Genomic DNA, 27,823 nt, shown 5'->3' with positions numbered 1-27,823 from the left:
TCCTGTGGCTTTGCTGCAATGCCAATCTTACGCCTCAGCTGAAGATCCAGTCATTGCCCAGGTGAGAACTGCCTAATAAGAACCTTGCAGTCATCTTCTTCTGACACTTGGGTTTCTACCACTCGGGCTATCGGTGGTGGTGGAAACAGCTTTCCTTTTAGGCAGGAGCAAACAACGGACGCAGGCAGTGACGCCTGTGGCGCCTTTGACAGTTAGCCGGTGTTCAGCCGCCAGCACGTTGCCCACAGCATCATTCACAAGGACTCACAGCAGATCGTTGACACCATCCCTGCAGCCAGGTCTCCATACTGGCGTTGTGCAACTTTTTTCTTCCAAAACAGCAACTAGTCCTGATACATCCCAGCTTGCCATCAACGGCACCATGGCCGGCGCCAACGACAGCTTTTCCAACCTCGAGAAGTACCGTCTACAACTCGAGGAAAATGTCAACCAGTTGAAAACGGCCCTCCAACATTGGCAAACTTGGGATGCCGAATACGAAGCTCTTAAAGAAGAAGTTGAAGCTATTCAGGAACCATACTCACCCGACGAGTTACGTCGCATTCATGACGAATTCGATGGGGAGCTGCTAATCGGGAAAGAGATTGACGAAGTTTTTGGTTTACAAGAACTAAAATCCAGGGCTCAGATTATCAATGTATTACAAAGGCGCATCGACTATGTCGGCAAAAACGTTTCGAGTCTAGAGAAGCAGCTCGAAACAGCAGAGAACAAGTATGCTACTGCTACAGTTGTGAGCCAACCGGATATCGTGGATGAAGATGGCCAGCCCATCACTGAAATCATAGAGGAGCTAGACGATGATGATAATGTTGTTTCATATCGTCTCAACCAGCCTGGAAATGCTTTACCAAAGGTCAAAGAGGCCCTGGAGAAGGCGGGAGTTGATGATCTCCAAGGTGAGACTCAAGCGATAGAAGAAAACGCTCCATCGACCACGCCGGCGGAGAAAAGGCCGTCTTCTGCGATCTCATTGAAGCCCAGACCGACGGCCTCACCTAAACCATCTGGCTCAGAAACACTGCCCGCGCCGTCAGCCAAAAAAAGTGTATCATTCTCAGAGGATGTGGAAGTCTCAAACCCGCCACCGGCAGAAATGTCTATAAGGGCCAAACGGGTGGACAAAATAATGAGGACTGCCAAGGAACAAGAAAGCATTAGCAATGAAAAGCCAATTATTCCGGATGATGAAGATTCTGACGATGCTGAGCTGAGACAACAAATGTTGCAGTACGGCATGGGCGAGGTCGGGGCTGTGGTTGCCGAGTTGGACCTAGAGGAAGTCGACTCAGACGACGATAGCGGCTTTGGCTATGGCGACGATGATTTCGATGATGACTTCGATGACGAGGAGGGCGAAGAGGACAAGTACGGCCGGTACACTGGACGTGTTGTTACTGATAAGTACCGTCAGCGGATGCTTGAATTGGAACAGAGACTGGGTATTAAATCCCGCTTCACTGAGCAAGCTGAGCAAAAGGAAGACGGCGAAAAGTCAACCGACGATTCCGAAGGGATAGGCAGGATCGTTGTCAACCGAGAGCCTGGGACTTCATCATCGGCAACGAAACCTGCTCCTTCAAAATCTAATATTAAGGAGAGGAAAAACGGAGATGTCGAGGAAAAGAAAGGTGTTCGGTTTGCACAGGCACTCGACATTGCCCCAGAGGATGAAGCAGCAGCCGCTCAGCCAGCTGTAAAGGAAACGCCAGTCATCGAGCCTTTGGGGGATGTCGTTGAACGGACAAGCTCTACAAAAGTTACTGAGCCGAAAACAACTCGCAAGCCGTCGAGATTTAAAAAGTCCAGAGACGACAGTGCACCAAATGATCACATTCCAAAGGGGCCTTTTGATGTTCCCTCGAAATTCGTGCAGCAGCAGCAGCAGCAACAACCACAGCGAACCGTACCTACCGGACCGGAGGGTTCGACCATTGCCAATACCTTGGTAGAACGCGAAAACTCATCCAATGTCCTTGCTCCAGACGAGTTTGACGACTCCATGGCACACCAGGAAATTGCCGATGAGTACCAGCGCATGCGCAGAAAATTTATTCATCGTGACGGCGGTTTCTTGAAGGAGGACGAGTCTGTCATCCAACCACTAGACGAGGCCGATGGCGGACAACCGATGAGTCGCTTTAAGGCTGCGCGACTATCAAGGCAATAGCCTCGGTATTGTGAGCGTAGTGGATGTATAAAATATATCTTTTACCTCACCATGTTTAGGTCTTTCGTGATATACGTACATCTGGCACTAGGATGGAATCGCCTGATGCAGATCCTTCTATTTCCTCTTGCCTAGATATCGTGCTTTTACGCGTGAAATGGTGATTGTCATCTTGCTATGTTTAGGAACACGCATATCTGACAATTGGTGCGTTGCAGCAGCCATCTGCTTCGCATTACAGCGCTGTTCCGATATTAATATTGTTATGAAGGGCTCTCTGACGCCATATCTTAGTTCCGTGGTTTTGGCGCCTCGTTTCACCCTTTACATTTAAAACCTGAGTAGTTGCATTTTTTTGCCGGGCTCCCGATAATTGGAAGACTTGTTGTAAGAAACCAATCTGGTATGGTCCCACCCTTGGAGTATATGGTACTCATTGGCGTCTTGAAGTTTAGTGCTTGTAAGTTTCCCGCACTGCTGAGGTATTAGAGCACGAGCACAAAATACTATTCCGAAGCACATAGATAGCCACACAATCGCACGAATGAAAATAGCTATATAGCTCAAAGTGGAGATATTTCCAACACCAAAAGTCGACATAAAATATATCAATGCGCTTCATTATGAAGGGTAATAGCGAACTAGAAGATTTCGATCGTAGTATAGGGTAGCCTCGATCCTGTCGAGCGGCTTTGAGTATCACCAAAATACTAGCCAAGCAACATGTAGAGGGGCCTAAGGAAAAGTGAAGAAATTTGACGGATTGAAAAGAGCGTCCTCTTTGAAACATGAGCAGCGGCCATAATTACACCTAATAGTTAAGAAACCAAATTGAAAAAAAAAAAATAGGGAGTCTCGCCAACGGGGAGCCGTTTTTGAAAGGTCAGGTTGTGGAATGGACAAAAAAAGAAAGCGTGGTTTCGCCCGGGCTCGAACCGGGGACCTTCTCGGTGTTAGCGAGAAATCATGACCAACTAGACCACGAAACCATATTTGGGGTCTTTGTTGAAGGAGTGTGAGCTATTTTTGTATAGAAATTGAGCAGCGACAGTAGCGTCTTCATGGCAGACAAGAGCAACTGGTTGTTTTATGGAGTGAACTTCACGACTGCAAGGGGAATAAGGAATGGCATATTTTATTCAGAGACAAATAACTGGTGCTTAAATTAAACACTTGAAGAACACTCGAGGTGTTTTCTGTGCTGAATTTCCATCTTGATACTGTTTGGCTCTGGGTTTTGTTCCCCAGTCGTGATAGCTCTCGTATTCACACATGTTGTACATTCTATACTGATTTTATTGCACATATCATGGCACTATTTATCTCCGCCGCCTCTTCCGAAGATAGCAGACATCACATCCCCAAACGTAGCTTGTCCACCCGCCTTTCTAGCCTCCCTCTCCTCCTTCTGGGTTGCCCATATTTGCTTCACATTCTTGGCCACGTCAGATTTGGCCTGCAAATCCGCCCTCAACGCAGCTTCTTCCATCGCTCTCTCATCTTCCGGTAGCTTGTCCAACTTTTCCTTCCACGTCTTCTCGAGTTCTTGGGTCGGAACAACCTTTGGCGCACTCGCCTTTGGCAAAGACGGATCGAATATGGGAATCGGTGTACCATCCTTCTTGGCTTGTTCGACGGCCGTTTCGTGCGTGAGCATTCGGTCGTATAGTGTGTCGGCGTGCATTTGGATGTCCTCGTCGATTTGGGCCGGTCGACCAGTCACTGAGCCGTATCCCAGGGCTCTGAGGAACCGCTGGTGGGATAATTAGCATTCTGATTGGTTTTTTGAAACTTGGCGAAAGGTAGTTATCTGGACTTACTGATTGTAGGGTGTAGCATCTCTCGAACCGTCTCACTTGGTGTCTACACATTTGTAGTTGATCCTCCCAACTGCCGTTCTTCATGCAATTCACCCACTCCTCCTGCTGGATGGCGCAGTTTTCCAAGGCGGCTCTGCCAACTGCGGCTTTGCGCTCCTTGAATCCTTCTAGCACGTCCATGAGTTTGTCGTGGTCGGTCGCCGATTCGGATTCGATTTGCGCTAACGGGCGGTAGTTCTTCCACAGATGCGCGTATCGGCCATCTTGGTATAAACTCTGTGATGGTACGGCTGATGCATCGGGTGCGGTTCCTGCCGTGACTGACGACTGTGTTTCTCGTGCTTGTTGCTGGGATGCAGGTTGAGGTGCGGCTGGTGAGGTGGCCGCCTGGTTCGGGGTATATTTTACTGGTGCTTCTTTCTCGAGGAATTCGCGAAGCTTGGGGTCGAGTTTGCCTAGGGGATCGGACGGCTTGTCCGACCCGAATATTGAAGGAAACCAGCCCATTGTAGTAGATGCGGTTGATATTTGCTTATGGCCCTGAAATCTTGGTCGCGGAGCTCAGTGATTTGCATATGGAAATCTACGAAGCGTCTACAGTGTAATAGTTTGGGCACTGTATAACACACACTGTATGGCTGAGTATTGGAAGTTTCTTCGTGAATTGTTGCGTATTGCTACAAAGGCAATGCCAATAATTGTTAGCATACGTATTTACTGGCCAATGTTTGATTCAAATTACTCTCGAGTGGGAGGTTGTCGCGTATCTGGGCTGCACAGAGCGCCGTCGACAGTCACATTTGCATCAACCCATGGACATTCGAAACTTTTTAACATTCCAGCCTGCCAACTAGCCACCAACAGCTCGTGTCCAAATTCAGAATTCTTGTTAAACTCATTTCACTTTGATTGTACATCGTGGAACTCGAGAGCCGTAACCGATTCGTATGTAATATTGTTGCATTCATGAAAGCCTTTTTTATTCGTGACTGCAACTACAGGCACAACCATTTTGCCAAACAACTTCCGGAGCCCGACCCTCCAGTGGGAATGACCTATCCCCCCTGATGTATATCACGCCAAAAATGCCAGAAGAAGAGCCCAATTTAGAACTTGCTGAATTTCTTAACCGCCTTGCCAGTTCGGGGCAGGACACGGAGAACGTTGAAGCGGACCTGAGCATCAGTTAGCAAATCTGACTGCGAAGAAACCGAGCGAATTTCCAGCATCACTGGCATCGTCACAACGTACAGTCTTAGAAAGAGGTCGGCACTGGCCAACGGTAACCTGGTCACCCTCCTCGACACGGAAAGCGGGAGAGACGTGGGCGGCGAGGTTCTTGTGGCGCTTCTCATAACGGGAGTACTTGGGGATGAAGTGGAGGTACTCTCTTCGGATAATGACAGTTCGGTGCATCTTGGTGGAAACGACGGTGCCGGTCAGGATACGGCCACGGATGGAGACGAGACCGGTGAAAGGGCATTTCTTGTCTGCAGAAGAAAAGTCAGTCGTCTGTTAAATCGCGAAACAGCACATTGTCTCCCCAATCTTGAGTCGTCTTTCCCTCCTCTTCGAATAATTCTCTGGTTGATAGCACTTCATTGTTCCTCCCCACTTGTCCCAACATTTCGAGATCGCAATTTCGACGTTCAATTCGCACGTACCGATGTAGCTGCCCTCAATGGCAGTCTTGGGGGTACGGAAACCCAGACCAACATCCTTATACCATCGTCGGCCACCCTTGCCCGGTCTGGCGCTCTTGGCCTTGGTCTTGGAGTTGAGGAAGATGTGAGGCTGCTTCTGGAACGCACGCTCCGACTGGACAGTCAACTCGGTCGCCCTGAAAATTAGTTAGCGACTGTAAATTGGAATATTTCGAATCGTTTCGCCGAATGGGAATCGTAAAACTGACATCTTGAATGATCGTTCTCCGGAGAGGTGTCGTTACAAGGAGGCTGTCGTTGAGGGTGGTGAGGCAAGAAGATGTTTTGCGCGAATGGAGGAGTAGGGCAATCGTCCACACACCAATTTTTTGCAGCCGCTTCTCACCTTAGGGCTTGCAAAATTTGGATTGGCTGGGTAGGCGAGAGCTCCACAACGCACCCACAGGACGTGCTAGTGCATCATGTGACTGTTATCGCGATAAGATAATTAATCAAGCACGTGATACGATAACAGTCCGCTTTTGATCTGGACCCACCTTGACGTACCGACCCACTTTACCCAAAAGTACGTACCGTTGCCTGCGTCTTGAAAGTAAACAAAACACGGCGAATCGCGGTTCAAGATTCCACACTTCATGATAGCTTCACTTACAACGGCGCCGCGACGAGCTCCAGCACGTCGTAAATATGGCTCCGTCAAATGAGGCAACCGTGCCTTCGACACGGAGAGTTAGGAAGTCTATTGGAGCTCACGCCGAAATGAAGCGCAGTGTGGATAAAGAGAATGCGACTGTTGATGTGGCACGCACCCTTGCTGATAATCGCAAGAAGTCAAGAAGCAAGAGTATGGGGCCAGGAGGGCTCGATGCTTTGAAACATGGGACGGGAAATCGACGCGCAGTAAGTCTAGCAGTTTCTTTTTTGGTCACGATCCCTGGAAAGCCAAATTAACGTCTTGTAATGCAGTCCATTGCCGCCCCAGTCAAGCCGAGATCGATTCTTAAGCCAACCATATATTCCGTGCAAGAAATCCCCCCTCTGAGGAGCGAAACTCAGCGCACTAGGAAGTCGAGCGAATCTCGTGACTCAACCAAGTCGTTGGGCTCTTCAAATGATGAAAGTACAAATGGCTCCAAAGTTGCCCTTAAAACGGAAGAGGAGCAACAAGCGGCTGCACGTGAAAGAGAGGAGCGAGAGCGGAGAGACGCTCGTCGCAAGTCCTTGGCAAACAGAAGAGTATCTTTCGCTGCTGAAGCCACGCTGCATACCTTCCACGAGATAGAGTATATGCAAGATTCGACCACATCGTCTACCGACTCATCGCGAAGAGCATCATCTGTTAATGGACCCGACTCGACGGGAACAGTGCCGAAATCACCAGACGACCAAAGATCCAACAGAAGGAACTCGGGACTCCCGCCCATGAACTTTCATAAATCCGACGATGATACCTTGACATCCACAATATATAGCTCTGACTCTGAGCCGCCGGATGCGATAGAGGAGGTAGAGGATGATAGCGGCTCCAGTGACTCAGACGACGGAACAATGATGACAATCGAAACTGAAGATATTACGGGAACGACTGTTGCCTCTGAAAGATATAGCTCTGATGACGAATCTTCAACTCTTGATCGCGCTCTGAGGGCCGCAGCCGAAAGGGCTGGCACGCAACGGCTGGACGAGGACGACGAAGACGACGGGCTGGATGATGGCGAAGAAATTATTCCCTCGTTTGGTTGGGTGAAGAAAAGTAATCAAGGCTCTGTCGCACTCGCAAATGGTTCAACAACTAGGCGGGATGAGGAGACTGAAATGGACATGGACATGGACATGGACATGACGGGTGCTGTAGGCAAAATTATCAGACCACAGAACACGACACACCTGGATGGAAATGATGATATGTCAATGGACGTCACCCAAGCGCTTGGAGGCATATTGTCTCAGAGCAAAGGCAAGCAAGTTGCCCAGCACAATGAGACTATGGAGGCAACAATGGACTTTACAACCGCGGTTGGGCGAATTCATGAACCACAAAATTTGTATCATGACGAGTCTGATACAAACGAAGACTTTTCAATGGAGTTTACGGCGGCTATGGGAGGTGTTCTCCCACAAGCAAAAGCGCCCAGCGCTGCCCCTGGTCGACGGCGAACTTTGACTCGACAAGGAGAATCAAGAATGGAGGATGCTACCATGGATATGACTATTGGATATGGAAATATTATTCCTCATAGTGCATATGGTAACGAGAATACCGTGCAAGGAGAGGAGACCATGGGTATGGATATTACTGCGGCCCTTGGAGGAATTATTGGAAATGGTGATACGACTTCCAGAAATCTTGGGAAGAGAATTATGGAAGAAGAAGTCAACAAGCCACACAGCCCGAAACGTGCCATTATGGCGGCTGTTTCGCAAAAGACACCAACCAGACGGAGCTCGCGATTATCTGGAATGTCTCAAGCTGCTTCTCCCGGTTTGCCTGAGAGTCCGGGTCTCTCGGCCTTCCGTGGCAAAGGACTGCGCCGAAGTACTGAGCCCCAGACACCTGATACTTTATCGTCGCCGCTCAGAACACCAGCATCATCACCCATGAAACAAGCAACACCAAAAGCTCAGCCGACATCCACAAGCACCCCATCGCAAAGAACGCGAAGCAAGAGCCCGCGATCAACGACACCTCAGCGAAAATCAGGACCAAAGTCTCAGAAGAGCCCATCTTCAACAAAACTATCGAATCCAAAGCTATCCCCCTTTCAAAATGATGCACAGTCCAGGACGCCAACTGTCGTGTTGACACCACAAACGCGCCGGTTGTCAGGAGTTGGAGCTGATAAAAGTGGACTTGGGTCACCGCAAGTAACCGCTTTGTTTGAAAGACGCACTTCTATCGGTGACAGTGCTACAAATTTCATTCCGGGAAGACGAGAAGTCGCATTTGAGAGCCCTAAAGTTATGGAGGAGGAGATTGATAAAGAGAGGGAAGCTGAGGAAGAGAAGGAAAACCGACGACGCATTCTTGAGCGCGAAGTCGATGGGCCACAAGAAGATAGGGAAGCTACCTTGAATTTGCGAGAAATGATTGACAGCTTAAGCCCGAAGCGAAATCCCCTAAAAGGTCGAAAGAGCCTCCATGTTGGCAGCGCCAAGGGTCTCCTGGGGAAGAGACCACTGGAGCTGGATGATGAGGATTCTGAGGACAACGATGGAGTGAAGAGGCTCAAGGGCGGTTATACCAGTCCAGTCAAAAATGTCAAGTTGCAGCAACCCCCTTCTGTAGCTGAGACTACCGGAAGACTCACGAGAACAAGCCGAAGAAGCCTGGAGCCTGGTGAAAACAACACGACGCCATCATTTTCCTCCCCGCTCAGGAAAGAACCAGCTACGACACCACGACACCAAGGTCGTTTCAAGGATCTCCGGGAAACCCAAACAATTCATGAGGTTAACTTTCAACCATCTCATGACAAGGATGCCGAGGAACTGGAGCAAGAGGTTGACGATGAGAAGATACACTTGCAAGACTTCCTGAACATGACATCGATTCGCTTCATGGAACTGACAACAACAAAGCGACGTCACACTGCTGCGCCAAACAATTTTCAAGATGGATCATCTGGAGACGGCGAGGACGATATGTCCCTTGAGCGCTGTGTGGTCGCAGGTGCTTGCACTGTCCCTATGCTGGAACTTTACCAACACTCCTGCAGGGAGCTCAAGAACTACATAGCAGAAGGTCGGCGGATGGTGAAGGAGATTGAGGAGGAGACTCTTGAAGTCAACCCTCCCTTGTTTCGCGAGTACATGTCAGCGACTCCAGACGTCAAAGCCCTTATGGATAACCAGTTCAAGAACGTCAAAACACATGCAAGGCTGTTGAGCAAAGCCATGTGGTACGAGTGGAGAATGAAGCTCCAAGAAGGTTTGAGGGAAGGCCTCGTTACTATTTCCCGTGGTATGGATGCCGATGAACGGATGCTCACGGAACGAGAAGCGCTGCTAGCCGAAGTCTTGCCCGGTGTTGCGGAGAGATATCATCAGCTAGAGGAAGAGAGCGGGAATCTTGATGAAGCCGCCAAAGAGCTTGCGGACTGTGACCCAGGCGAACTCCAAGCGGCACGAGATGAGCTAACGGACTTGGATGCGGATATCGAGGACAAGAAGAGGCTCATTGCGGAACTTGGAAAACAATTTGAATCCAGCAGCTCCGAGGCTGACAATCTTTCTGCGAAGAAAGAGGACCTCATGGCCGCGATACGGCAATCTGAGAAGATCCGAGAAGCATGTCGTGGTTGGACAGGTAGCGAGGTCGAATCTCTCAAAGGTATGTTTCTCCAACATGATTGATGACGTTCTCCATTGACTGACATGGATTTAGCCCGTGTTGATGCGATTGAAAAAGACCATGGCTGGGCTGTCACCGGCCTGTCAGGTACGAATCTTTCCATGGCATACAAGCGGGAGATTGAGATTGTTTTCGACATTGCCTCGTTCCAGCCACATCGGCCAAATTCTCGAATCGACTTATGGTATATTGGAGACAGTGGGGATGACCAGTCGGCGGCGAAGACGGCAGACAAGGAGTTTTTCCTGCAGTGTATTCGAGATCATGTTCGAGCCCTGCCCCAGAGCCGAACGAAGATACTGGATCTGTTGAACATTGTCCGCAACGCTTGGGACAAAGCCCGGTTTGTGACTTTGCAGCTCCACGCCGTGAATATTACTTTCCCATCGAGAGTTACGAAAACTTCGGACTCGAGCGTTGCTGTGACGAGTTCACTGCTCTTAACACCCCTCCGGACCAGAGTTGAGACGACACTGCATCTTCAAGGTCATAGTGTTGTCAAGGGGGTTGATATCGGGATATCCACACAAGTCAAGGTTATTTATGGGGAACACTTCAACGTTAACAAGGTTGGGGAGTTCTTGGCAACCAAGATTGGTGACAAGATTGGGGTTAAAGAGGACGACTGGAGCGAAGTCTTGATTGAACTTCAGAAACGATTAATCGCCAGAGGGAAGAAGCAGATCTCTGGCGTGACGCAGTAATGATTGATGATGGCCCATGGTTTAGGGTTTGGTGGTATTTTTGTTGGTTGAAACTGAAACTTGGGAGTTTTGCAGGCTGAGCAGCATAAACTACGGCATAGGAAGGGAGTATTGGATAGCAAGCGACGTGCCAATATTATTGTAATTATTACTATATCGCCTGTGGCAGATAAGACGATTACACTTGCATTTTCAGCATGGCTGTCAAGTGACATTTGTCTTTTTGCGTGAATACCTGAGTACAAGGTTGTGGCCAAGGTGAAATGAAGTGAACAAACAAGACATGGACTGTGGCAAGATGAAGACCAGTTCGCAGACCAGTGAACAGTCGCTCGACTCAACGAACAGCATCAGCAGGCCGCGCGTGCCATTTGATTTACCAGTGATTCATCTTTTGTTCAACAGGCGACGGGTCTGGTCGGCAAAAATGATTGATTCATTGCCCTGTCTGATTGTTTGCTGCCAGCGCCTTGTTGTGTAATCTTCATCGCTTGGGCACTCGTGCAAACAAACGCAGGCTGAACAGAACAGAACAGAACACATTCACTCTGAACTCACGTTGAAGACCACAGCAGTTCAGTTCAACACATGACCGAACCCAGGCTGGGTTGCTCAGGCTTCAGCCCTTTTCGATGAGTCCTCGGTGGCACCAGGCATTTCTATTCTTTCCTTTCCTTTGCCCTTTGCTCCGTTGCACCAAAACTTTCATCTCAAGGTGGTGAGTTTTCCAGCCAAATCCAAATCATTATACCGTATAGAGCCTGCATGCCTAGACCTTTTTTGTTCGTCTTCCCTTTTTTACTTTATTGATTTCTGAATTTGACACCATGGCTTGGAAACAAGACGGCGATCTCTTGGGGGAGATGAGGCACATCGACAAGGTCCTGGAAAGCCTTCATACCGACCCATACGTGGACCACTTCGGACACATGCCAGTTATTCAAAGCGTAACGGCGGAAAAAGAAGTCACCTTGGGAGCGTTTCTGCTAAACATCCTATTTGCCGCGGTTATTCGATTTGCGTGGTTGCTCTGGAGGTTGCCTGTCTTGCTCTGGATTCCCATCTACTACCCCTATGTTCAATACATTCTGAACAACACGGTCCCCGTATACATTATTGCCGCTGCTTGGACTATATGCCTTGTGGACCATGATCCCCTCAGTTTTACCACTAGCGGTAGATCGCCTGGAGTCTGGTTTACTTCCGCCGACTTCTTCCAGCTCTGGTACTGGCTCGCTGCGCCAATATTGTACCGAAGTGCAATGCAGGTGCCGAGTTTCCTCAGGGACATGCATGCCACTGCTGTCAAAGGCTTCAGTGATGCCTTTGACGTCGACATCAGCCTGTCAGATTATGTGGTTGATTGCTATAAGCCTACACCTCCGCGAGCAGCAGTTGACGAAGCCTTTCGTTGTTTACTGCGTGAGCGCCATCTTGATAAGATTGATGGAAATATAGATAATACGGAGTATCCATGGCAGTGTCGTCCTGCTGTGACAAGGAAGAGTAACGTCCATTCCGACTGGGACATGTACTTCAGTTCTGCCAAGTACAAGGAGAGGAGGAGGGCGACATGTCGGAGAAATATTCAAGTTCAGCGATTTTCGTTTGGGAGAGATTATGGGCCAGCAACGGAAAAGTATGATGGGAATGGGAAGAGAATCACACCGGGAAATTTGATTATCTTGGAGCATTATGATGCTGCTAAGACGGATGTTGCCATGTTGAGCTATGCATTTGCAAAGCTGGCGAACAAGGGAATGGAGTTCCGTGATATGGCGGCCCCTATATTGGAGCAAGAGGAAAAGATTGGAGATTTGAGGGACTTCGCTGAGATGGGTGAGGAGTGCACAACGGCTGCAGGTATGTTATTACCTGGATTGCTTGTCGAACACCCACTAACATAGGGGCAGAGGCTCACACTACTGAGATTGCTGGCGATCAACATCACGATGAAGAGCCTGAAATGCAGCCTGCGGCGGAGGAAAGAGAACTTGCTCCTATTGATGTGGTTGATCAAGAGAATGTGTTGGTAGCTGCCAGAGCTACCGAGACGAGGAATGACGATACCCCTGGCACCATTACCGCTAATAACGACGACACTGAAGAGGTGACAGTTCTATTGGAGGAGAACACACATGTACAAGGAAGAAATGATTTGCGTGACAATGTATATGTTGAAGAAAGACAGTCGGACCTTGGAGAGTGTGCCTTCGATGAGAGTGATATAGGGCGAGGGAACGAGGCATCACCGTCCTACGAAGCAGAAGCTGATAACGAAGGCGAACGGAGACCCCTCGCCTCTATAGAATCTGTCCAGGAGGAATCAGCAACGAATGAGGCTCTTGTCAACGAAACATCAATGCGTCTAGCACCCAAGGACGAACAAAGACGATTTTCTCAAGATTATTTTCTCATGTTGGACGAGTTGGTAGATGACGCTGACATCTCCTGGGGTTGTCAACCCGAGCCAGAATCGAGCTCTGTGGAGCAGCGAATACCGCTCTTCGGCTTTGAGCTCCTTGATCCCGTTGAAAATGTCGACGGAAATGATGCTCTGATTGAGGAGGACCAAAGCAGTATGGACAAAGTACAGCATGCTGCGCAGGTTGTACTGCCTCTTACACCGGAGTATGAAACCGACCCTTGGAATGGGCCACTTTCCATTGCAGATGACAGCAATCTGGTGGAAGAATTCAGGACAACAGAGGTACCGCGAACGGCATGTACCCAGCTACCACTCACGCCTGAGTCTCATGTTGCCCCTGAAGATGTACCTCTCCCTGACGACGAGCTATGGGAGGATGAGATTGCACAGAAGTCTCGGGAGGCTGTGGAATCGTCAATTCCCGAAACAACAGCAGACAATGCCCTAATAGAGAGTATGGTGTCTGATTTTAACGATATGAAGCTGGATGAGCCTCTTTGTCGACAGGAACTTGGGCGCACTATTCAGGACGATGGGGACCAACTCTGTCCAGACGTACCGGAGACTGAAGATCAGGAATTCAGCGACAATGTACTGATGGACATTGACGAGGATCAAGATATGCTTGATGAACCATATTTGGACTTTCTTCAGACCCAAGAAGGGAACATGTACTTTGAAGAAAGCGAGATGATGTTGTTGGACGATGCCCAAGATGCTGGTTTCCAAGATACAGAGATGATCTTGGACGACCCAACTCCGGAGCATAGTGTGGCCACGGTACTCGCACAAGCTGTATATGGAGATCCAAATCTTATGATAGCGGGCATGTCCGATGAGGAACACAACACCCTCATCGCACAACAGCAGATCCAAGCCCCGGTGTACATGGAACAACCAACAGCTGGGATGCCGACAGTCAATCCCAGCGAGCTGGCAATAGCGCCATTTACCGAACGAGGGATAAATATATTAGCACATGCCAACCAGACGATGTTCATACCAGAGGAGCATCCGACCTATACCGAACAAGCGATATATATGTCAGCACATGCTGGCCAGACGATGTTAATGCCAGGAGAGACCCCGACCTATAACGAGACGGTGTTCATTGCAGAAGATCCTTCGGCCTATACTGAGGAGGAATACCAAGAAGATCAAGATCAAGACTCTGACGACTATGTACCGGAACTTCCAACAGTTGCCGATATAGACCAAGCGAATCGAGCCACGGATGAGTTTTTAGAAAGTATGAGCGCACCACTCCTGGACTCACAACTAGGGATACCGTATAATTTTAACCCCTACTATGATCCTTCAAGTCAGCTTCTAGAAGAGAGGGCAAGGGCGGATGCAATGACCTATCCGAACTGTAACATGGCCGAAAACCAGCCGAATTATGCGGAACAAAGGAGCGAGGGGAACTCTGCAAACGAAGCTATGGAAACGACCAGCCAATATTCGACAGAGGCGAACTCCGCCGCTGAAACGGAGATGTTATCTGACGATGCCTACGAGCCGACTCTTTCTTCTAGTTCTGAGAACGTTGACAGAAGTGAGAACATAGAACTAGGCCAAATATTCCACGACCTTAATCTGGGATCGGGTTTGCCCTCCTCAAATGAACCTGACTTTGACAAAGTCAACGAGGGCACCAGTTTCAACTTCGCCCACATCCAAGAGCAAGAGGACCTGGACCTCGAGGCAGAAATGGTGGAATCGTTCCTTGCGGATGAGGCTATGCAGAGGGTGCCTGACGCAGTAGAAAGCGACATACACTCCGTTCAATATCCGTCTACTGAGCCGAGACACAATGGGAAGGTGGGTGAATCTGAGCCTCCGGAGTACATCCCAGAGCCACCAAGCGCACAATTTGTCTTCCAAGGATCTGCTGTATCGAATCTACCTATTCTACACGAAGAAGTCGAGAACGATGAAAATAAGGAGAATGAGCTTCCCCCTCAGCAGCAGACTCACATGGCCAGCGATGTTGTTGAGGCAAAACAGGAGTCAGTTGTGGTTGCTGCACCTCAAAATCTAAAACGAAGTCACAGCAGCTTGGATACCGAAAACGAAGAGAGGGCAGCGACGAGGATTAAAGTTCGCAAATCAGATAACAAAGATGCGCCAGGTTAGAAGCCCCAGCCATCTTGTGAGAGTGCCCCGTCTACCCAAGAGGAGGATCCTACAGATGAGGAACCTAAAGACGTTTCTGCTGAAGACCCAAGCGAGGCGCAAAATTTGCCAACGGAGTCTAAAGAACCCAAGGGTAAAGAGCGTGTCGAATCACCAACGCCGTTAAATACCAGTTTTGTCCCTGATGATGATGTTCAGCCGACCAGGCCTCAGGAAGCGCAGCCTCTTATCATGGGTGGCCTCATATTACCAGGCGGGAACCCCATGCAAGCGGCTTCAGTGCCGGAAAGTTTCACCGGCCCCAGCACGCCGGTTCGCCAAATAGGAATACGAACAGAAGGGCCGACGCTTTCTGAAGAGGAAAAGCTAGAGAGGATGAAGCAGTCTTATTTGAGGAAGAAGAATAAGCCGCCGAGCGTGTTTCACGACAAGACGAGAACGGCTCCCTCGACACCGCATGGAACTAGGTCGCCCGGTTCTGTTGAGAGGGACGAAGAGCTGAGATCCGCGGACAGGTTGATGAGCCTGAACCGACTATACCCACTTGGTTCACCATCGGAAAGACTGCAGCTGAGTGGACCGGGCCAGAGAACACCACTACGAGTGATTTCCATGGCGAGTCTTCGAAGCATGTATGATATGGGAACGCAAGAGAAGGAGAATACACCCTGTCGCTAGTCAGACCGGTCTGTCATAACAAGTATACAATTGTCGGCGACATAGTCCCAAATGTTGGTTGTTATTACACTCGAGGTACTCCTATATATTCTATAAACCCGTCATCTATGTTTAACCTTGGTCCAACCATTGGTCCCAGAACGAGGAGTGGTTTTGGCATCGTTGGACTTATCTGGGGCGCCTGGAACATTGGCAGACCCGGCGTCGGCGCCAGGTATATCTTCAATTTTCCAAGCATCATCATCCAGAACCTCCCAGTCCGGAGCTGGCGCATCTCCTATAAGCCGCTTCTTCAGTTTGTCTGCCAACTTCATCGGACTTGGTAGCTTGAAGCTCCGAGCCAACTCGGTACCCTCAGGACCGCCTAAGAAATAGAATGTTCCGCCATGGGAATATCGGCCTAGCCAGTTTCCCTGCGTCTCTTCAACTATTTCCTCACCGTCAGATCCCCAGCCTGGGACCTTTATGCCAATGGTATGGAAGTCGTGTGCCTGGGCGCTCATTAGGAAGCTGTATAGGTTGCGCCCAATGTTGAAAATGTCTTCCAAGTTATTTGGATCGCCGATGGAGACGCCTTGGCAGTAACATAGCCAGGCTATGTTGTACGCCAAAAGAGTAACACCCTCGAGAAAGAACGAGTAAGTGGAAGGGTCCTCCTTTGCGAGCTGTGTTAAGGGCTTGTCAACGAACAGAGGCCTTGGTCTCGGCACTTGCTGAGTATCTGTTCCGCGAGAGTGAGATGGTGACGACGATGACCCCGAGAAACTAGGAAACGAGACGTGAGAGTGCTGGTATGAATTGTTGAGATTGAAAATTGTCGGTCGAGGGTAATCTCGATGAGGGAGCGTTATCTCAGCCGGGAGGCGGACAGAGAGATAATGACACGTCAAAATCAATATGTGCGCTACATGAGCAAGCGAAGTGGATATAACCTCTGGTGAGTAGGCTGCAATGTATTTATTAGCAAAATAGCTTTTTTTGATGGGGCAGGGATACGTTGCAAGCGGCAAGAGCCTCATGAAGAGGGCTGTACATACAATCCATAGCAGTCAAGTCAATAATAGGCGCTCTGCCAAGCTGGTATTCGTATCTGCTGGAACCGCCCTTCTTAGTTCTTTTTAGGCCGTATAGCCTAATGGCCTCAGTACATAGAAATGCACGAGTGTTGGCAGTTGCTTCGGCTCTCTGAGCCCAACGAAATCTGACTGCTCGAGTAGATTTGTCCAATTCTTGCTGCTGCTTCACTCGTCGTTCCAGCAAACCATCCGAGACAGATGCCAGGTCGGATTTCCTGCGGGCCAAGGCGGCTTTTCGAGCCCGTATCTCTTCTCTGGCTGCCTGTATCTCTTCTTTCAACTTGTTGGCTGAGGCGAGAATTTCATCGGTCCGGTCCTCTGCGATATGCTGTTTTGCTATGGTCTGTTTGATATCACCCTGGCTGTTTTTGTTTTTACCAGGGTCGGCATACAATTCATTGACGTCGCCCTGGAGCTTTTCATTCTCAAAAAGAGCCTGTAGATTCTTTATGCGAAGCTCGTACAGGCTGTTGCGCGCATCGACTGCACAGAGAAATGGCCGTTTTTGGACGTCATGTTCTCGATGACAGATGTCGCACTCCATTGCTGTTGTTGGCTCAGTTCCCGCCACCGCTGGGAGGGAGGTAATGATGTTAAGCCCGAGATAACAACGTCATTTGAAACGGTTGGCGGTGTATGGAATGAAGGGAAGTTGGAGGAACTAATCATTTGTGTGCGCGCAGTTATTCTAAGTTGGACAGATGACTGGATTGTTGACTAAAGAGGTCACGAGATTTGAGGCGAAGACGGAAGCGTGGAGGTTAGCGTTGGGAATGACGCCACAAGTTTGGAACTCGAGGCAGGCACGACCTACACCTCCGCCAGGGCCTTTCCACGCCGACCTGAATGGCCAGGCTTGGTTGGTGGTCAGGCAACACTGCAACTGACCAGACCGCCTGGCTCCTTCCTACAACTCAGCTTAGTTAGTGCAGCTGCCCTGGAGGGCCGATGGCAGCCACAGCCACCAGCCGCTTGGCCAAACACAACCACCAGCACCAACATTGAATCAAATAGCAGACTTGGCTCCATGTCGCCCTTGCATGCACTGTGGCCATCTCTTGCTAGCAGTGACTGCACCGTATCAAATCCATCCTCCATCTGCCACTGAACCCAGATTCACATTCATAATTCGTGAATCTAGGTGCTAGCTTGTCCAACGCGACGCGTTCCAGAGCTTCTTTTGACGGCATCTACTCTGCTTGCTTGCGCCTTGGCCAACCGTCGCTTTCTCTTCTGCACAGTGCAAGCCAAACAAAGAACCAGACTTTGGTTGTGTTTCATTCAGCATCTCCGTTTCCGACGTATCACTGGTCCTGCGTCTCAGGCTGGGTTTCTAGAAGTCGACCTTCACCATGTCGTCACCACCGAGGTCTCCTGCCGACGAGTCCAATGGCTCAGACCATTCAGAAGAGGGTGATGAACAGGTTGGTGGCGATGACACAATAACAATATCAGACGTGGAACGACCGGCTCAACCTGAGGAGCAAGTGTCAGAACCACAAGACAACCATCACTACAGCAGCACCTCGTCTCCCAGTCCACCCCCCGCTGAAATACCCCCTTTCGACTGGGAAGATTTTGAGACGAGGTATAGCAAAGCATTGCAAGAGGCCGACGAGGACGAAAGAGCGATTCTCAAAGAAGCCGAAGCTCTATCTAAGGTAGGGGCTTACAAGACGCATTTAACGAACCATGCATGTTGATATCAGGACAGTATTTTCGAGTATGGGCCTCAGCAGCTTCAGCGCACGATGATGATCGTGCTATCAAGCGGTTGCGCACGCGGCAGCGATTTGTAAATTTGGCAGAAGAAAAAATGGCACAAAAGCAAAAGCACTGTAAGTCCTTTATACACTACAAATTATCTTCCATCCCATGCTAAACTCAACCATCAAGATGAGGAGGTAGTTCGCGCTTTTGAGAGTGCTCTCGCGCTCCTCAAGTCAAGCTGAGTGTTGAGAACCAGCCAGACAGGACAGGCCAGGGACCTTGACGACGCCCCACTATTTGATTTGATTGTTGTACCTCGGCGCGTCGCAAATGCCACAAACCTTTTTTTGACCGTCACCTTCTTTGGATCTGACTCTTCGCTGCTGCTCATCCCTTCCCATGACAGCGTGCAACTGCAATTTCCAGCCCATTTGCGGATATAGCGCACCATTTTGAGGACCGGAGTCGAGCTGCAGAGAATGGGTCTGACAAGTCTTATCTCGGGGAGTGAATAGGTCAGGCGAATACTGTGCCCTGGTATCTGCATCCAAGGTTGGTCGAATATTGGCATCACTATCAAATTTACACGTTATCAAAATGTCGACAGAGGGAGAAGATAATTGGCAAGACTTGGCCCAGAAATTGCAAGTCTCACACGTGAGTACATAGTCGAGAGCTGGTACATTTGATAATTTTACTGACAAGTTTAGAATGAATTGCTTGACTTTCATCAGAGCCACTTTTCTCCTGATGCTTTAGCTAGTTTTGGTTCTGATTTCATGAATCTTGCAGAGAGTCAAAAAGGCATCGAACATTATGCAGCAGAGGGCTGGGACGATGAAGAGGATGATGGTCTGGGTTATTACGAAGACGGGGTGAAGCGCACTCTCACCGACGAACAAATTGAGATATTCCGACATTCAGAGTTGAGAGACCTGCAACGCAAACAAGAACGAGCTAAGGGATCGAAACGTGCTGGCGACGATGAGACCGCAACAGAGGAAAATTATGCATCGTCAACTGGCCAAAATAGCACGACGCCCCCAGTAACTCGAAGCAGCAAGAAGAAGAAGAAAAGGGGAAGGAACCCCAGACCGGAGCCAAAGCCGGACTTACGAAAGCGCACCTGGGATGTCGTTGATGCCGGACTCGACTCGTTGGACTATGACTGAGTGTGGATGGCTTAGCCAAGCCTCCCGCATAGTAGCTTTGAGGTACGGTAAAGCTCTCTTTTTTCTACTCTTTTTTAATTATGTACCACATGATGAAATCCTTTGTATCGTCATCCTTAGTCAGATCTTGATTGCAGTTTGAGGATTCATTTGGACTGCTGTTCACATGAGGATAGCTGTACAATCAAGAAGTGACGAGTTCTTTAATCTTCTCTCTGAGAGGTATCACGGGTCAACAGAAGGTTGCAAATGTTCAGTAGATTCTGAATACTAACTACTTGCTTAATAGGCGTCGTCTGCTTGTTCGGAGGGTCGTCACAATTACAAGGTGGCACTGGAGTTCAATGTTCAACGATATTTGGCTGCAGACCACCATATCTAGCGGCGGTGTCGGCGAGCTGACAATCGATAGCTCGTGGCATCACAATAATGGGATTGATGAATTATGAGATGATGATTAATGGAAGTATACTAATTTAAATATTATATAATGCCTCTACTCCTTGAGCCATGTCGTGTGTGGTTTGTGATGTCCTTTGGCCACGCGACACAAGTTCATTACCCAGCACAGTGTTGCTTGCTTATCGTATCTATTTCCAGTGATCGTTTGCGGCGGCAGTCGCTTAGTGGATGGGCAAGCGCATCAACCAATTGTATGGCGAGTAGTGCAAGAAAAGCGGGGTCACTCTCACTGGAGCCCAGCTGGGGGCCATCCCACCTTCATTTTTGCCCTCAGCCTCCGACCACAGAGTCGCAGACCAACCACCACTCACACCACTCGACTGTCGAGACGACAAGCACGCGGGCCAAACCACCACCACTGCATCGACGTCGACGTCGACGTCTTGCGCTTGCGGTTCCCTTCACACATCCCACCCTTCTTCAAACATCGCCAGTGTCGCACGAGCTGCGACACCCTTGCGTCTAGGCATCATGGCGCGCGTCTACGCAGATGTCAATCAGAATATGCCCCGCAGCTATTGGGACTATGACAGCGTCAACATCAGTACGTCGACATTCCCTTCGCATCTTTTCCTGCAAACACCTTCATCTGCTGACACAGAATTACATAGGCTGGGGGGTCTTGGAGAATTACGAGGTCGTTAGAAAGATTGGTACGTGCCGTGTCTTCCGTCCCCTAGTTTTTCCTTGGTCTCTGCTTGGTACTGCAATGCTGACCATTCTACCTGGATAGGCCGCGGCAAATATTCCGAAGTCTTCGAGGGCATCAATGTTGTCAACTATCAGAAATGCGTTGTCAAGGTTCTCAAGCCTGTGAAGAAGAAGAAGATTAAGCGCGAGATCAAGATCCTACAGAATTTGGCTGGGGGTCCCAATGTCGTGGCTCTACTGGACGTCGTTAGAGATTCGCAGGTTAGAACTTTTTCCCTCCCCTTTTTGGTTTTTGGCCCGGTTTGGTACACGGAATTCCGTGTCTACGAGCCTTTGTGAAGATTTTGCTGACATGGTTACATCTACGTTTTCTCGTCGTTGCAGAGTAAGACGCCTTCTCTAATTTTCGAATATGTCAACAATATCGATTTTCGCAGCCTCTATCCCAAATTCAACGATCTCGATGTGCGGTTCTACATTCACGAGCTGTTGAAAGCTCTGGACTTTTGTCACAGCAAGGGAATCATGCACAGAGACGTCAAGCCTCATAACGTCATGATCGATCATGAAAACAGAAAGGTGCGTACCCAGGAGGCTGTTTGATGGCCCTGGTGAAAGACTCAAGCTATAAAAGGATGAGAATGGATCGTTTCCTAACCCATCTTTCTTTTTAGTTGCGTCTCATTGACTGGGGTTTGGCTGAATTCTATCATCCTGGAACTGAGTACAATGTTCGCGTTGCCTCACGTTATTTTAAAGGCCCAGAGTTGTTGGTGGATTTCCAGGAGTACGACTACAGTCTGGACATGTGGAGTTTGGGAGCCATGTTCGCCTCCATGATTTTCCGCAAAGAACCCTTCTTCCACGGTAATAGTAATTCCGACCAGCTGGTAAAGATTGCTAAGGTTCTCGGAACCGACGAGCTCTTTGACTACCTTGACAAGTACGAGATTGAGCTGGATTCGCAGTACGATGACATCCTTGGCCGCTTCCAGAAGAAGCCCTGGCACAGCTTCGTAACGTCCGAGAACCAGCGTTTTGTCTCTAACGAAGCCATCGACTTCCTCGATAAGCTGTTGCGATATGACCATCAAGTAAGTTAGCCCCTGTCGGCGGTATAAAAGACGTGAACTACCTACCGATCATTGATCTGACAACATCTGATACAGGAACGTCTCACCGCCAAGGAAGCCCAGGCTCATCCTTACTTTGATCCTGTCCGAGATCCTGAGGTTTTCAAGCAAAACTTGGCGAACCCCAGTTCCAACGGCACATACAAATCTTGATCACCACGTCCAATCCAGTCAGCGTTCATAGCTACCACCACAACGTCGACCCTAATGTCTAGTTTCTGGCATGATGTCATGTTACCTTGATACCCTCGGTCAGCTGAAGCTATCCGGTTGAACCGTCTCCATCTCTTCTCCGTCACTCGAAACATCCAGGCCCAGGCATTGGGTGTTTAATCACCATCGAGTAAATAACCCGTCCGACTCCAACCTCCAAAAAAAAAAGTCGAGCGAAGAAAACTCAATTTGAACTCTTCGCCCCTTTGAGGAGCCGGGCACGCACTCACACGTATATACATGACTTAAAACGAGAACAAGAAGCAAGGACACTACGAGCAACGAGGAAAGTCGACACGTAAACCGGGCGGGACAGCAGCGGTCACGGGCCTCAATTCTTTCACTTTCAAGGCACAGCGGTCAACACGGACTCCACAGGCGTTCCAGGGAGAGGCAAAAAGGCAAGAAATGAAAACAACACAGCGGCGGGGAGGAGCAATATGTTTCACGTGGTTTTGTTTCTCCTTCCCTTTAAGTTTTATTTATTTTGATTCCCTTTGTTCTATCTAGGACGTTGGGGGCAGCCATGGATTTCTTTGCGTTTTCATTTTTGATAGCAGTAGCAGCATCATCATAATTAATATGGCATTCGAAAGACCACTGGTTTACGCACTGATCCTATGATAAGTTTGACTGTTGGGGTATTACTATTGAAAAACATTATGTCTAATAATTCCGGGACTACCCATTCCCATGCAACAATACTCCTTTCTACCATTGACCGACATCATAGACAAGTAAAACAAAAGTCCTTGTTGCAGGTATATCCATCCACACCACATTCCTTGTCACCAGCCGCTGTCTTTGAGCGCGGTCCATCCGTGTGACGCCGTTTCTTCTTTTTCTTGCCCCTCTCTTTTTCCTTTCCGTTCCGTATGGGCTCTTCATGAGGTTTATCTTTGTGGGACTTCTTCTCCTTAGAAGCTGCATGTGACTCGGTATTTGACAGACTTCCTGGTTTATCTCGGGAGATATTGCTTGCCGAAGTCTTGGATGGCTTGGTTGAGGATGAAGACGATGACGGTGGCTTAGACTTGAAAGAATCATCGAGCTCGTCAACTTCGTCGTCGAAACCTTTCGTACTGGCATCACCTGAAAATAGTGAGAGGAGGGAGCGTCGTGACCCTGATTTTTTTCTGCTCTTTGACCCGTGTTCCACGGGTGTAGGCGGCTTCGACGCAGACGGTCTATCCGTCTTGGATGACATCGAAATTGTGGTCTTCGACGTCACCGGGACGGCCGGTCTATCCGTCTTGGATAACGTCGAAATTGGTCTTGCTGGAGAGTGAGGCAATTTCGTCCTTGATTTTCCAGACGAGGACAAGTGGCTGGTTTCCTGCTCAATGGGCTTCACTTTCGGTTGCTGTATTGTCGGTCTTGGCTCTTTCGTCTTTTGCCATGGTTCTAAAATGGCCTGCTTGAGATCGCCCATTGTCCGCCTCTCTATTGTAGGTCGTTTCTTGGGAGGACTGCGAACAGGTGACCTTACAAAGATAGGCGATTCTAAAAATATCGGAGTACACCGTTCGGCAGACCTGGGTACCTTAGGAGAGCGCCCTGCTGGCAGTTTTACCGGAGTTTGACTCGGTATTCCCATTGGCTTGGGAGGTTCCGGGGTTCGAGGTCTCGTCGTTATCGGAGATGGCTTCATCTCCACAGCTGACGCAATTTGATGAGCTTGGTGGCTTTCACGTAGCAGTGGTAGTTGCTTGTCTGGTCGCTCTGGTCTTTCCGGCGTCTTGTTCGGCTGCAGCAAAGAGTTCACTACAGTGAGTGGGCTTTCAACTGCCTTGTCAAGTGATTCGAGGCCATCCTTATTGCCCACTGTTATTTCCTGTTCGTCAACAATTGGCTCTATCGTCGTTCCTGGTGTTCCTGGAGGGGGCAGCTCTTCGGCATTTGTGCTGCTTGCTATAACTGCACAGTCGGGCGGTTGCGTTTTCTCACGACGGGGCGAGAAGGCAGGGGTATGCTCCTTGACATAAGAATGTGTGTGGCCCGCGATCTCTTTACATTCCGCGGCAGGTTCATTAACTGGCACTACTGCTGTCGTCACCTGATCGCAAATTGGCTCTGGCGATGAGGGGAGGTCGTAATTGCCAGGTTCGTGCGGTTTAGATGTGGCACCATCGGCGGACTCAAGTGACGTAGGCGTGTGGCTATTGAAGGCAGGTATCTTTGCCGAAGACGGTGTGAAGCGTTCAGGTTCTTTCAAAGGCGACATGCTCTGACTGCTGGGAGGTGGACTTGGAGGTGAAGGGGTCGGCTGCACACTCCGTACCATGCTCTTGGGTGACTCCATCATAACGAACCCAGTGTCATCTTCTCCCGCTGGTGAGTCGGAAGCCTCAACCAACAGAGCCGGGTCGATCAATGATGGATCAAACGCATCTATCTCGGTTGACATGGAACCTGCTTCAGCAACAGAAGGCTCTGTTACATGCAGTTTGGTTGATGCCTCATCTGTCACGGCCTCGTCGGCCAAAGCTGGATCAATCATATCCGAGTCAAATGGGTCTGAGTCAAACGCAGACGGACCATCAGGCCTGGAGCCTTCGAATGAAGCATTGTCGAGCATATCCGTTGTCAGAGCAGGCTCCAATAAAGCCGGATCAAGCACGTTGGGTTCAAAAGGCGTTGACTCAAAGGAGGGTTGATCCACAAGGGGCAGGGCATGCAGATCAGAAACAACATTCTCAGGTTGGGAGTCCTGAGTCTCTGTTGCAACGGCCTCAGCATCGCTGATTTCTGATAACTCCGTAACCCGTCGCTGTTCATCGTCTGTTTGTTGGTGCACAGAACCCTCATCTATTTGTCCTTCAAAATTCCTCGATGGCGAGTGTGACTTCCTGCTAGCCGAGTGAGTCTCAGCATGGAACTGGTTGGTGAGTAAAGACCCGCCCTGGAGACATGCAATATCCTGGGCTAGTTGTCGAGCAACGCCGTACCATGCATCTTCTGAACCCATCGTACGACCGGACTGCCCACTCAAGAGGGCAGTCATGCTGTTTTGTAAACCAAGTGGCAGCTGACGAGATGCCTTCTTCCGATTCATTCCGGAGCCAGGGTACATAGGATCGAACCGAATGGGATACTTCCTTGGTCGCCCTCGTTTTCTCTTTATAGGTTGAGATGGTGTGTGCGGCTGAGCTGGGCTGTAGGGCATAATGGGTTGTTGCACAAGCTGCTGAATTGGGTGTCGAAACATCTGTTGTTGAAATTGGAACATGGGCTGTGCAAGATATGGGTGTTGCCATGCTTGGTAACCCATTTGCTGGGGTAACTGGAAGAGGGGCTGCTGGAACAAGGGGTGGAAAGGATATTGAAACGCTTGCTGCTGAATATCGGGGTGTAATGTCTCCAGTAGCGGCTGCTGGATGGGCTGCTGAGTCTGCTTGAGAGGACTGTTCGGATTCTGCTGCGGTATGCTTCCAGGGATGGGGTATTTCCGAGGCCGGCCTCGCTTTCTTTTCTGGCCAGGAACCGCCTCAACTCGAACTGGTTGCGTTGCTGGTGCGGTTGGTGCTTTCGATACATTCAGAGGACTTAGAAAGCTCGGCATGACTGGCATTGTCGATCCAGAAGGAAATCCCGGCATGTCAGAGAGCTCTTGTAAAGAGGGTTTGGGTTTCTTTTTTCGCGAACGAGGGGGTCGATAGCCTGGAGGCCATTTCCTAGGCCGGCCGCGACCTCGTTTAGGTACCGTGCCATCTGCGTTGACATTGTGGCCCAAGAGAGCATTCGCCGTTGGTGTCGGGTTGGCGGGCTTGATAGGGTTGATAGTATTACCTGGCGCAGGTGGTTGTGAGTATAACGGCGATTCATCATCCGAGAGCACACATGCAGAGTCAAAGTCCTGAGGTTTGGATTTTGCAGGCTGCAGATGGTTTGGCTTGCCAGGGGGTTTGTCCGACTGAGCGTCTAATGGCGCATACGACTCCTGGGAATCAGGTATGATTCTGCCACTTGATGATGGCCGGGCAGCCATATTGGACTGTCCAACTTCGTCTGTTGTATCCCCAGTATCAGTATCTCCCGATAAATCCCCTGAAGAGAATACGTCGTCATCATCTGTATCGCTATCATCCATAGCCTCGACCAGGAACTTGCTTCCCATAGGCATTGGTCTCTTCCCGTTCGGGTGCTTATCAAGGCGTTCCACAAAAGAATCTGCAGGTCGCTTGTTTGAACCTGTAGGAATTGGTGATCCTGTATTGAGAGTCCTTGCGGGTGGGATAGACCTGGGTTGCTTGCTTCCTGGCCAAGCCCTGGACGTACTCAATCGCGCTCTTTTACTTTTAGAGCGTTCATCGGGTTCGCGTTCCTTGAGACGGTAACCAGGGGACCGAATAGAGCTGCAACTATCCTCCTTGGGAAACGCATACCTTTCGAGAGTTTGAGGCAGCATATCCCAAGGTGACAGAGCAAATGGTGATGCTCCAAAATCGTTCAATCCAGAAGCATAACGCAGGCCGCCGCCGCCATAGAGTCCAGACATGACACTTGGGACTCCCTCTGCTGTCGCATCATAGTTAGGCATCCCGTCGGTGGAACCCTTGCCAAATCGCTGCAGCATTGCGAGGTGCATGTCTTCCGACATCATTTCTCCATCTTCTGCATCACTTGTCCAACTCTGGCTCTCATCATCGTCTACATCGTCGTTGGGGCCTAATTTGTCGGCGAGATCTCCTAGCAGAATTCCATCTTCATTGTCGTCGTCGTTATCGTCGTCAATATCTTGGCTGTAGTTTCCTGGCACAACCCCAACGTCGACCTCGTGGCGCATATTCTCAATGTGCCCGTTGTTGACAACAATTTCGCCCGTAGACAAGTCAATCTCGTCGCCGATACCCTCGAAATCTCGACCGTACTTTTTGTAAATGCGAGCCATGGTAGCTTGAAACCGACTGTCAGCATAGGCTTTTTCAATAGCAAGCTGATAGCCATCATCCTGCTCCTGCTCAATAGAGCCCTCACGTTGCTCAGCTGCCGGCTCTCCGCTGTCATCATCTTCGCCGTATTCCTCCCACTCTTCATCGCCCCCCTCTGCCTCGTCATGCCATAGTTGGGGGTGCTGGCTCAGTCGCCGCCGCTTGACCGAGGGTTCCATGATGGCACACGGTCGGGGTTATGTGACCCATGGAGTGTGATCGGTGTGGTTTGTATTTTTCAGATAGGCAGTATACGGGGGGGAGCTAAGCACCCGGATACATGGACGGAGCTTCCAGTGATGTCGTGGCGTTTGTCGGTGTTGAGCACGACCGTATTTGCTGGCTTACTTGGTGGCGACAAAAGAAATAGACAATCAGGAGTGTGGTCGTGGCATGTCTGGTCTTTCAAGTGTCTGGTCTGGTTGTTTGGGTTGACGCGTCGTAGGCCTCCATGTGGTAAAACGTCAAGTCTGGTACCACATACAGTCTCCAATAGCGCGTTA

At 49.6% G+C, this 27,823-nt stretch overlaps 11 protein-coding genes and 1 non-coding gene across 12 annotated transcripts; 6 read left to right on the top strand and 6 right to left on the bottom strand.

The window, feature by feature from the left end:
* Positions 1 to 382: 382 nt before the first annotated feature.
* On the top strand, positions 383 to 2,191 carry VFPPC_14415 (udp-galactose transporter like protein; the record flags this gene model as incomplete). The annotated part of the gene is made up of 1 exon (XM_018292184.1): positions 383 to 2,191. The coding sequence occupies one exon, from the start codon at positions 383 to 385 to the stop codon at positions 2,189 to 2,191; it is 1,809 nt and encodes a 602-aa protein (XP_018144068.1).
* A 330-nt stretch (positions 2,192 to 2,521) lies between these two features.
* VFPPC_16093 (hypothetical protein) lies at positions 2,522 to 2,791 on the bottom strand (the record flags this gene model as incomplete). Its single annotated transcript, XM_018293846.1, has 1 exon — positions 2,522 to 2,791. The coding sequence occupies one exon, from the start codon at positions 2,789 to 2,791 to the stop codon at positions 2,522 to 2,524; it is 270 nt and encodes an 89-aa protein (XP_018144067.1).
* Positions 2,792 to 3,106: 315 nt separating this feature from the next.
* VFPPC_17281 lies at positions 3,107 to 3,180 on the bottom strand. The gene has a single exon. It is a non-coding gene; the product is annotated as a tRNA-Val (tRNA).
* A 326-nt stretch (positions 3,181 to 3,506) lies between these two features.
* On the bottom strand, positions 3,507 to 4,518 carry VFPPC_16092 (autophagy-related protein 6; the record flags this gene model as incomplete). Its single annotated transcript, XM_018293845.1, has 2 exons — positions 3,507 to 3,944; positions 4,012 to 4,518. The coding sequence occupies 2 exons, from the start codon at positions 4,516 to 4,518 to the stop codon at positions 3,507 to 3,509; spliced, it is 945 nt and encodes a 314-aa protein (XP_018144066.1).
* A 599-nt stretch (positions 4,519 to 5,117) lies between these two features.
* VFPPC_16091 (40S ribosomal protein S11) lies at positions 5,118 to 6,312 on the bottom strand (the record flags this gene model as incomplete). The annotated part of the gene is made up of 4 exons (XM_018293844.1): positions 5,118 to 5,186; positions 5,263 to 5,501; positions 5,676 to 5,851; positions 6,230 to 6,312. 4 exons carry the CDS (start codon positions 6,310 to 6,312, stop codon positions 5,118 to 5,120), a joined length of 567 nt encoding a protein of 188 aa, XP_018144065.1.
* A 50-nt stretch (positions 6,313 to 6,362) lies between these two features.
* Positions 6,363 to 10,730, top strand: VFPPC_08451 (chromosome segregation protein; the record flags this gene model as incomplete). Its single annotated transcript, XM_018287162.1, has 3 exons — positions 6,363 to 6,575; positions 6,642 to 10,005; positions 10,060 to 10,730. The coding sequence occupies 3 exons, from the start codon at positions 6,363 to 6,365 to the stop codon at positions 10,728 to 10,730; spliced, it is 4,248 nt and encodes a 1,415-aa protein (XP_018144064.1).
* Positions 10,731 to 11,557: 827 nt separating this feature from the next.
* On the top strand, positions 11,558 to 15,972 carry VFPPC_14414 (hypothetical protein; the record flags this gene model as incomplete). Its single annotated transcript, XM_018292183.1, has 3 exons — positions 11,558 to 12,593; positions 12,644 to 15,289; positions 15,335 to 15,972. 3 exons carry the CDS (start codon positions 11,558 to 11,560, stop codon positions 15,970 to 15,972), a joined length of 4,320 nt encoding a protein of 1,439 aa, XP_018144063.1.
* Positions 15,973 to 16,073: 101 nt separating this feature from the next.
* On the bottom strand, positions 16,074 to 17,592 carry VFPPC_14413 (UV radiation resistance protein/autophagy-related protein 14; the record flags this gene model as incomplete). Its single annotated transcript, XM_018292182.1, has 2 exons — positions 16,074 to 16,918; positions 17,010 to 17,592. The coding sequence occupies 2 exons, from the start codon at positions 17,590 to 17,592 to the stop codon at positions 16,074 to 16,076; spliced, it is 1,428 nt and encodes a 475-aa protein (XP_018144062.1).
* Positions 17,593 to 18,400: 808 nt separating this feature from the next.
* Positions 18,401 to 19,000, top strand: VFPPC_14412 (hypothetical protein; the record flags this gene model as incomplete). Its single annotated transcript, XM_018292181.1, has 3 exons — positions 18,401 to 18,709; positions 18,763 to 18,886; positions 18,945 to 19,000. The coding sequence occupies 3 exons, from the start codon at positions 18,401 to 18,403 to the stop codon at positions 18,998 to 19,000; spliced, it is 489 nt and encodes a 162-aa protein (XP_018144061.1).
* A 355-nt stretch (positions 19,001 to 19,355) lies between these two features.
* VFPPC_14411 (cut8 proteasome-binding domain-containing protein) lies at positions 19,356 to 19,930 on the top strand (the record flags this gene model as incomplete). Its single annotated transcript, XM_018292180.1, has 2 exons — positions 19,356 to 19,415; positions 19,469 to 19,930. The coding sequence occupies 2 exons, from the start codon at positions 19,356 to 19,358 to the stop codon at positions 19,928 to 19,930; spliced, it is 522 nt and encodes a 173-aa protein (XP_018144060.1).
* A 933-nt stretch (positions 19,931 to 20,863) lies between these two features.
* VFPPC_08450 (casein kinase II) lies at positions 20,864 to 22,329 on the top strand (the record flags this gene model as incomplete). Its single annotated transcript, XM_018287161.1, has 6 exons — positions 20,864 to 20,936; positions 21,004 to 21,045; positions 21,126 to 21,304; positions 21,428 to 21,622; positions 21,718 to 22,137; positions 22,213 to 22,329. The coding sequence occupies 6 exons, from the start codon at positions 20,864 to 20,866 to the stop codon at positions 22,327 to 22,329; spliced, it is 1,026 nt and encodes a 341-aa protein (XP_018144059.1).
* A 787-nt stretch (positions 22,330 to 23,116) lies between these two features.
* Positions 23,117 to 27,499, bottom strand: VFPPC_14410 (Myb-like DNA-binding domain-containing protein; the record flags this gene model as incomplete). Its single annotated transcript, XM_018292179.1, has 1 exon — positions 23,117 to 27,499. The coding sequence occupies one exon, from the start codon at positions 27,497 to 27,499 to the stop codon at positions 23,117 to 23,119; it is 4,383 nt and encodes a 1,460-aa protein (XP_018144058.1).
* Positions 27,500 to 27,823: the final 324 nt, after the last annotated feature.

The sequence above is a fragment of the Pochonia chlamydosporia genome, chromosome 4 (assembly GCF_001653235.2).
Source record: "Pochonia chlamydosporia 170 chromosome 4, whole genome shotgun sequence".
Taxonomy (NCBI): Eukaryota; Fungi; Ascomycota; class Sordariomycetes; order Hypocreales; family Clavicipitaceae; genus Pochonia; species Pochonia chlamydosporia.
Note: the sequence above shows the minus strand (reverse complement) of the source record. Positions and strands in the feature narration are given on the sequence as shown.